The 9,905-nt window shown below is 40.0% G+C and overlaps 1 protein-coding gene across 1 annotated transcript; it reads left to right on the forward strand.

The window, feature by feature from the left end:
• Positions 1 to 6,994: 6,994 nt before the first annotated feature.
• myf6 (myogenic factor 6) lies at positions 6,995 to 8,526 on the forward strand. The gene is made up of 3 exons (XM_026209827.1): positions 6,995 to 7,529; positions 7,690 to 7,783; positions 8,312 to 8,526. The coding sequence occupies exons 1-3, from the start codon at positions 7,020 to 7,022 to the stop codon at positions 8,422 to 8,424; spliced, it is 717 nt and encodes a 238-aa protein (XP_026065612.1). The 5' UTR covers positions 6,995 to 7,019; the 3' UTR covers positions 8,425 to 8,526.
• Positions 8,527 to 9,905: the final 1,379 nt, after the last annotated feature.

The raw sequence follows: 9,905 nt of genomic DNA on the forward strand, positions 1-9,905 counted from the left end.
CAGGAAGATCAGCGGTGACTTGACTTGACTCAGGAAGATCAGTGGTGACTTGACTTGACTCATGACGATCAGCGGTGACTTTACATGACTTGACTCAAGAAGATAAGCAGTGTCTTGACTTGACTCAGGAAGATCAGCTGTGACTTGACTTGACCATTTTGTGAGCGTACTTTAATGGGGCTTCGATTTCACGAGTACATGGGAAATGTAGTCCAGAGTGATGTGGACAGGATTCGCGACATACACCACATAAAGCAACCCCCCCCCCCCAAACGGAAAGTGCTGCAGACAGGGGAATGTGTTCAGGAGCAGGAGGACTAGAGTGATTTGGTTTGGGGATTCCAGCTGTGCATGCTGACACCAGCGGTGGATCCTCCATGCTAGACACCAGTTGGGAGTACCGATGAACTGACCTTGGACTTCTGGTTGCAGCATACAGAAAGTAACCAGACTTTAGATGATCAGCTGTGATGTGACATGACTCTGGATGATCAGCTGTGACGTGACGTGACTCCGGCAGAAATCAGCTGTGACGTGACGAGGCTCTGGCAGAAACCGGCTGTGATGTGACCAGGCTCTGGCAGATCGGCTGTGACATGACGTGACTCTGGATGATCGGGTGTGACGTGACTCTGGATGATTGGGAGTGACGTGACTCTGGATGATGGGCTGTGTAGTGACGTGACGTGACTCTGGCAGTTATTTGACTTGACTCAGGAAGATCAGTGGTGACTTGACTTGACTCAGGAAGATCAGCGGGGACTTGACTTGACTCAGGAAGATCAGCGGAGACTTGACTTGACTCAGGAAGATCAGTGGTGACTTGACTTGACTCAGGACGATCAGAGGTGACTTGACTTGACTCAAGAAGATAAGCAGTGTCTTGACTTGTCTCAGGAAGATCAGCTGTGACTTGACTTGACCATTTTTTAAGCGTACTTTAATGAGGCTTCCATTTCACAAGTGCATGGGAAATGTAGTCCAGGGTGATGTGGACAAGATTCGTGACATACACCACATAAAGCAACCCCCCCCCCCCAAGGGAAAGTGCTGCAGACAGGGGAATGTGTTCATGAGCAGGAGGACTAGAGTGATTTGGTTTGGGGATTCCAGCTGTGCGTGCTGAAACCAGCAGTGGATCCTCCATGCTAGACACCAGTTGGGAGTACCGATGAACTGATCACAGGCTTCTGGTTGTAGCAAACAGGAAGTAACCAGACTCTGGATGATCGGCTGTGACGTGACGTGACTCTGGATGATCGGCTGTGACGTGACGTGACTCTGGATGATCGGCTGTGACGTGACATGACTCTGGATGATCGGCTGTGATGTGATGTGACTCTGGGTGATCGGCTGTGATGTGACGAGGCTCTGGCAGATTGGCTGTGACGAGGCACTGGCAGATCGGCTGTGACGTGACGAGGCTCTGACAGATCAGCTTATACGTGACAAGACCCAAAAAGGTCAGCGGTGACTTGACTTGGCTCAGGAAGATCAGCAGTGACTTGACTTGACTCAGGAAGATCAGCGGTGACTTGACTTGACTCAGGAAGATCAGCTGTGACTTGATTTGACTCAGGAAGATCAGCTGTGTCTTGACTTGACTCAGGAAGATCAGCGGTGACTTGACTTGACTCAGGAAGATCAGTGGTGACTTGATTTGACTCAGGAAGATCAGCTGTGTCTTGACTTGACTCAGGAAGATCAGCTGTGACGTGACCATTTTGTGAGCGTACTCTAATGCGGCTTCCATTTCACGAGTGAGTGCAGTGTCGCATTCCTCTTCCAGGACACCCACAGTGAACAAAGAGGACCAGCAAAGAGTAAAGCAAAGTCCATAAAATCACTTAAAGAGAAAAAGGGATCCTCATGAATTAGTCGTGATTTGAGTGGCTGGTTAATGCCCTCACAGAAAAAGTCTATCAGGACACAGTCTGGTAGATCAGAGAAATAAGTGAGTTCTACATATTCTTGTACATAGTCCTTGAGCGATCCCATGCCCTTCTTGAGGGCAAATAATAGGCTTGCCAAATCCATACCTGGCCAATGTCCATGTGAAAAGCTGCTGGATCCTGGTGTGGCCGAGTATTCTGCTATGAGGCAACAGTGATGAGAGATGAACAGATCCATTTGCAAGCTTTTAATCAAATAAGTGGTCATAACAGGCAAGGGTCAAACAATGGCAAACAGACATATTGAGGGCAAGACAGAATAGTAATCCAAAACTGGCGTGGACGATTGGCGGCTAACAATATACTGAGGGTGAAGCAAATGGGAAAATCCAGATAATAGCAATAGTCCAGGCAGGGGCAAACATAGTCAGAAACAGCAAGACAAAAGGGTAAACCGAAATCAAAGGCAAGAATATAAAGACAGTAAAAACATGCAACGCGATACTAAACAAGAACTGGCTCCATAAAGTAGTTATTGCTGAATGAGGGATAAACACTAAACAATACTCGGCAGCGAAGTAGCGGTGGTGTGAGACTGATTTATATATTGTGTGTTATTGGTAGCAGCTGTGTGTGATCGGTTTCAGGTGAACTTGTGATTAGTGCAAAGGAGCATGGGAAATGTAGTCCAGAATTTTTAAGAGTGTAGCATTGATTATTCTTTTATGCCAAAAGTCATTAGGATATTAAGTAAAGATAATTTTCCAGGTAGATATTTTGTAAATTTACTACTGTAAATAAATCAAAACTTGTTATTATTATTATTATTTGTAATATGCATTACTAATAATTCTTTTGGACAACTTTAAAGACAATTTTCTCAATATTTTAGATTTTTTTTGCACCCACAGATTCCAGATTTTTAAAACTTTTTATCTTGACCAAATATTGCCTGATCCTAACAAACCTGTAATCAAACAAAAACTTATTTATTCAGCTTTAAGATGATGTATAAATCTACATTTCCAAAAAAAAAAAAAAAAAAAAAAAAATTACCCTTATGACTGGTTTTGTGGTCCAGGGTCACAAATGTCTTAGCAACTGATTGCACCCTTTTTTACTTTAAGGGGTTAGATTAGCGAAAATGGAAATTCCATCATCATTTACTGACCCTCATGTTATTGAGCTCAACACTAATGTGGAAGAATCAACTGAAGGAAGACATGACGTTGATTTCCCAGTTATATGGAATGTAGTGGGTGTCCAAATGAAGAAACCCAAAGCCATCTTCAAGGATCTTCAGGTTCTTCAAGCCAACAATTCTGGTTTCTGGCTGCTACATGAGGAAAAAGAGTGTGATGCAGCATGATGACTTCCATCACTTGAGGAATCTGAGGAAGCAACCCAGAGACGCCATGAGAAAATGAAGAAAGAGATTACTCCATTGCAGGCATCCTTTGGGAACCTACTAAGTGCATTGCTGGAAGGCACTTGATAGTTATTATATTTTGTTCAGTGGAGCTGTGACCTAAATAGGACCTGGTTTCTATTTCATGTTCAGCAGTTCTGTCTTAATCTTTGGTTTTGTTTCTATATTTAATTATAATCATGTGTTTTTAAATAAAAATAAAAATTAAGGTGAATTTGTGGCAACAACACAATTTAACAGGATATTTTTTACAATTATATATTTTGCTAGAATTGCTTTAGATTTCAGATAGATAGATAGATAGACAGATAGATAGATAGATAAATAGACAAAAACACTAGAAAACAAAAGCACTATCCAGCAGTCAAAAACACAGCTATCCCTCATAATAGGTAGTTCTAAGAAATATGTGGAATGCTGCCAATGTGGGATTATATGTTCTCATCCATCAGTCGAGGGCATCTGTGGGGAAGTTCTTGGTATATATTTTAGTGCCCTTTGTTTATCCTTATATTGTGCAATGTGAATACTGCTACACTGCTTATCACACAGAAATGCCCAGTTTTAGGTTTCGGAGATCACACATTCTTCTCCATATGCACTTCATTCCCTCAAAGGGTTTTTCAACTTCTATTTCATTTTTGCATGTGTTAGATTCATTAGTGCAGTGAAGTAAAGAGATAAGAATATATAAGAAAGGGAAATGGGGCCCCAAGCTGGGACCCAAACTCATATCACTGTTATATCACACTGTATGTTTGCACACTGCCCATAAATATGGCTCTAGTGATGCAAGTGATCTTTGATATCTTTCCACACTTATATTAGGTAAACAAGTCCCTTCCATAGTAAATCCATTACATCAATAAAGCCAGCAGAAGATGCTTAAAACCAAGAACAGATTTTAACTGGATCTATTCACGGGAAATTAATAAAGCGCAAATATATCCCCACATCCTAACCGGCAATAAACAAAAGGAAACAGCCCATATCACACTGCATGGAAGAATTCATAGAATGCAAAATAATGTTTACTGCTACACATTTGCATATGGCATATGGCTTAATTCTCTTTAATTTGACTCAGTTTCTGTTGGTCATAATTGTTTTAAAACTGTAAATAGAGATGAAAATGTCATTTTAAAATCAAGCATGTTAGCACATTAGGTATGATTTCAGTTTTCGGACTGTGTTAAATTTCAGAGTATAACAAAGGGACAGGTCTAGCCAAGGACATACCAGCAAAGACTGGGACATCTGGTCTCCCTAAATGAAACAAACCCTTTGCGATAACCGAAAGGGCCTGGTAACATTTCAACTTCATTTTTAGAATCACTTTCTCGCAGTTTCATTTGTACCTGTTTGTTCATCTCATTCGAATAATACCTTTAAAACTGGAAAAGCAATGAAACGCATTCAACACTCTTGGGCACATGGTCTCTATAGCTAATCCCTTGAGATCAAGTGAACATGCGTGGGCTGCTCTTCCTATGAAAAGCCTTGTAAAAGAAAACTATGTTCCTTCCCTGAGTGCTGAATGACCAGCTGATGGACTTTTGGAAACTGCTTGACTGAAGACAGCAGTCGGGTGTTTGGAAATGGTACAGATATAACAATTCTTACCATATTAATGCTGATTCGTTTGCACATATATGGGAATAAAAAAATACAGCTTAAGCTTAAACCTTCCACAACAAGATAACGAGAGATGTGTCCACTATGGGATACTGCACCTGAATGATTTAACCCTTTGCATTGCACAAGATCATGTAATAGACATATAATAGACGTATAGCCATTTTTAGCACTTACTTAGAGATAAACAACTACACTTATCCATTATAGGCTTTTTATCTTATTCCCCTGATGTGACTACAATATGATTAGTTCAAAGTGATCGAGTGGATCAATATGAAGTATAAAACATATGAGGTGTTAATTTTTGCCTTACCATCCCATTTGCTGTTTGTACATTTAAGAACTATATACAGTAGTCTACGATGAAATTATCTACCTGAGCTATATGAGCCATCAAGAACTCATACACTTCAATAAAGCATCTCACACTGATCTTATACAAAAATATCAGAGGACACATAACACTTTGGAAAGGCCTTTCATGTGTTTATGGATTTAAAATAAGTGGTTCGTATAGCTATTTTTACTTCACATATGTGAGCTTTTCAAAAGCTATTTTGCCTGTACACATTCCAGGCTGTTTTTAATGGGGCATGAAAACAAGACTTTGTCTTTTTCAGTGTCCAGCTATTCTGTGTGTTTCAGAAACTAATATCATTTTTTTATGAAGTCAGTCCATAATGCAAATTATAGTATAAATGGCCGCTGGTCATGTCCTGTAGTTTATTTTTCTTGGTAAGTTAAGTTCACTTAAGTTGAACCAGTCCACCAACATTGCAGTCATGTGCTGACAGTAGAACATTACAATTATAGTTGAACAAATAGTTGAGCATTATGCTAGCAAAACCAATCTTATGGGTTTGATTCCTAGGAAATGCATGACCTGAAAGAATATATATATATCTATATATATATATATATATATATATATATATATATATATATATATATATATATATATATATATATATATATATATATATATATATATATTATATGCAATAAGTGCACATTAATATATAGTATACACAAATAAGATATATGTGGAAAGCACTTTATAATATAATAAGTTGTAAATATGTCACTATAGGGGAGGCTAGCTCTTGCACTTTTTAAACTGAATATTTCTCAAAATGGATTGATTTCAAAAGTCAATAGCCAAATACTTTTTTATGTGCTTCACAAAAAACTAAAACAACAACAACAACAACATATTGACTGTCTTGGGGCATGATGTCACATAATGTTGGTAACCAAACAGTTGATGGTAGCCATTGACTTCCACAGTATGAAAAAAGCCCTGTCAATGGCTACCAGCATCTGTTTGGTTCTGTCTGTGCTCAACAGAGCAAAAAGAAACTCATACTGGTTTGGACCAACTTGAGGGTGTGTAAACGATGACAGAATTTCATTTTTGGGTGAATAATCCCTATTGTATATACAGTAATATACAAATAATTTGTAAATGTGCAGAGTGCTTTAAAATACACTCTGAAAAGTTGGAACCTGCTATTGTTACCTTAAAGAGTTATTTTGACCTGATTTAATCTGATTCAGTTTTACAATTTTTAGCAAAGCACCTTAGTTTGGATGATATAAATTACCAACCAACCAACTAACCATCAACCAATCAATAAATCAATCAGTACAAATGTATTGATATAGAATATATCATAGGACATAGAAAACCACTTAAAAGTGTCACTGGATGTTTGACTCAAATCTTTTGTATTTGCCGAAATATATAGAGTGTTGTCCCTATAAGATAACTAGCACCAGTGTCCCCTATCCATCTCTAGAAGTACCTGTATGTATAAACGACTTGTATTATAATAAGTAACATGATGTAGTCTACATTGTGCAACATCTCTTTAATGTAAAGTGTCTCCTTTATTTTTCACTGGACTCCTGTGGTCCTGAAGGTCTATTGAAATGAGTCTGAAGGCCTGCAACAGCTAAGCGCTGGATAGAATTTCACAGTCTATATTTAAGTGCCCCGACTTGTGTCACAGGGCTATTTAAATGCCAACAGTCCTACTGTCAAAACAGCCTACATCAACATGATGGAGCTGTTTGAGACCAACACTAATTTTTTCAACGATTTACGTTATCTCGAGGCGGATCATGGGACCTTGGATATGCCTGGAGTGTCCCCACTCTATGAGGGGAACGACAGCCCTCTGTCCGCGGGACAGGATCCGGTCCCGTCCGAGACAGGGTGCGAGAGCAGCGGGGAGGAACACGTCCTCGCGCCGCCGGGGCTCCAGCCTCACTGCGAAGGGCAGTGTCTTATGTGGGCATGTAAGATCTGTAAGAGAAAATCCGCGCCGACCGACCGGCGAAAGGCCGCCACTCTGAGAGAAAGGAGGCGGCTTAAAAAGATCAACGAAGCGTTTGACGCGTTAAAGAAAAAGACGGTGCCCAATCCGAACCAGAGGCTGCCCAAAGTGGAGATTTTACGCAGCGCGATAAACTACATCGAGAAACTGCAGGACCTGTTGCATACGCTAGATGAGCAAGAACATAACTCTGAAAGTGTCCCTTACACGTACAACGTGAAAGAAAACCATGTAAGAACATAACCGAGCCAAAACAACCGATCCATGCGCTCTGACAGCAGCTGGGTCCACGTGGTGACACGTCTTACTGCAGCTTATGAATACTGATTTGATGTGCTAAAAATTCAATTAAGAGCCGTATTAATGCTTTCCATCATGATTGCCTGTTCAGGTGGCTCCCAATGAGTATCACTGGAAAAAGACCTGCCAGAACTGGCAGGGGATTCCAGATCATTCCAACTCCCAGATGGCCGGTCATCGAGAAGGTTGGTACAGAGCAACAAAGAGACGCATTAAGGCTTTTAATCATTAAGGTCAATAGTTGCTTACTGTTAATTTTTCATGCAGTGGACACGTGCGTAATTCAGTTGCCGCTGCGCGTAGTTGCCTGTGTGCTTTAACTTGAGCGTAATTTTGCATGTGCCTTACAGAGCTACTAGAAACTACAGAAACTGCAGTGTCTATGATTTCCAGAAACTGTGATTTCTCATTTCCAGTGTTGGTGTAGTGCGTTTGACTGAAATTATAGGGCGGAAGTGTCTGTGCATAGTTATGTTCGTGTATTTCTTTTTGCATACTTGACTTTTCGTAAGTGTCTGCGCGTAATTCTCTGTGCGACATTTGTCGTAGGCTACATAATTCATTGTGATTTGTGTGTCCAGTAAATCTCGCTGCGTACATGTTGTTGCGTAGCCTATGTCTCTGTGCACAGTTGCCTGTAATTCCCCGCGCGTGTTTCTTGATGCAAACTGATCCATGCGAACTCGTGTGTGCGTGATGTGCATGTGTTCCAGAAGCCGCAGTGGAGTCGTCGTCCAGCAGCCTTCGCCACCTCTCCTCGATTGTTGACAGCATTTCCACTGAAGAGACGAAAGCTCGCTGTCCCGAGCAGATCTCAGAAAAGTGAAGCTCGAGCATCCACCTCACATTTCCTTCATATATTTATTTCCATGAGCTAGTGTGAATGTTCTGAATGTAATAGGCAACACTTTGCAATAACGTTTGTAAAGAAGTCATTTACAATTATGATTAAATAATGCACAACAGACCATGTTCAATTTAAAAAATATAAATATATATGGAAATATATTTTCGTAACGAAATTTCTATATATTTATAGCATTTATTGGCGTAACTATGTGATCTGCTAAGCATTGTATAATTATATAATGCATTTATTTCATTGCAAATATTATTAAGAAGTGTTCCAATGTAATATTTCGATGTTTTTTTCTTGTTTCCTAAATGACCATTCAGTGTAGTTGTTGCAGGTAATTCCAGCTTAATTCCAGGGTCATTCATTTCAGCAAAATGATTCCTGTCAATTTATGAAGTCTTCGTAAAATGTACATATCTTGTAATATATTGCTGTTACTTAAATTATTTTATAAATTGACAAGAAAAAAATAGAGCACTTGATCATACCAGATATATTTTCAACATTAAACATGAATAATATCAATGATGTACTCTGTGTTTTTATTTTATATTTAATTCATTTTAACACTTTGATTGTCATTTATTTGCTTTATAATTTGTATTATTTTACGTTTTTAGATTTTTTCAGGTATTGATATGCCTGCATCTTGTGATGTCAAAATGTACCCGCCTGTTGTCTTATAAAATTGGATAATGGCATTAAATAATGAAAACATTCAGCCTTGTTAAGGTTTAAATTAATTTAGCATCATACTCGTTCGGTTGAATCTATTTTGAGTTGTAACATTACAGCTGAAGGTAACAGGCATGTATGGCTCGCAAGGATGGCTAACCACCAAATGTCCTCATTAAACCCATTGAATTAAGAGCCCTCTGTAGTCCACCACCAGCCTTGACCAGTCAAGCCAGCAGCTCTCCCAGATTTACGAGTATTGACAGAGTGTAAAGTATGACTGGCCCTGAAATAGACCTGGCCTAGCCTCTTAGTCCCAGCTGGCAGGGCAGGACTCAGGATTGGCTGCATTGAAACCTGCCGTATCTGTCCCCTGATCACAAGTAGATGGATGGTCGGGGGAAATATTGCAAAGCTGTAAGCGACATGGCAGCTATCATAATGTTACAGCCTGTGAGGGGTTTCCCCTTGAATGAAGCATTGGGTTGCATCGCATGTAGTGCTCAGGTTTAATTCGAGAGTGTGAATGCGTGTGAGCTTGGCAATTATCCATCGGTAGAGCTGATCTGTTGGTGTTCCCAGGCTCCTCTGCAGCATTTCCATCTTGCACAGCGTGCTGTCTGTCAGTACCGGCTCTCTGATCTTTCCATTTAACACACTACCACCTTTGACCTCATCACAGACACAAGTTAACTTATGTACTTAAACTCTCAAATGACTCGGAATGACCAGTGACCTGCACAACACACATCTGGCAAACAATGCTGTAAGGGGGA

Source organism: Carassius auratus, chromosome 29 (genome assembly GCF_003368295.1).
Source record: "Carassius auratus strain Wakin chromosome 29, ASM336829v1, whole genome shotgun sequence".
NCBI lineage: Eukaryota > Metazoa > Chordata > Actinopteri > Cypriniformes > Cyprinidae > Carassius > Carassius auratus.

Excerpts from the sequence above, each read along its gene's own strand:
- myf6 (XM_026209827.1), top strand. The coding sequence starts at position 7,020 with ATGATGGAGCTGTTTGAGACCAACACTAATTTTTTCAACGATTTACGT. Across the intron at positions 7,530-7,689 it reads ACAACGTGAAAGAAAACCAT|GTGGCTCCCAATGAGTATCA; the intron begins GTAAGAACATAA and ends TTGCCTGTTCAG. Across the intron at positions 7,784-8,311 it reads GATGGCCGGTCATCGAGAAG|AAGCCGCAGTGGAGTCGTCG; the intron begins GTTGGTACAGAG and ends CATGTGTTCCAG.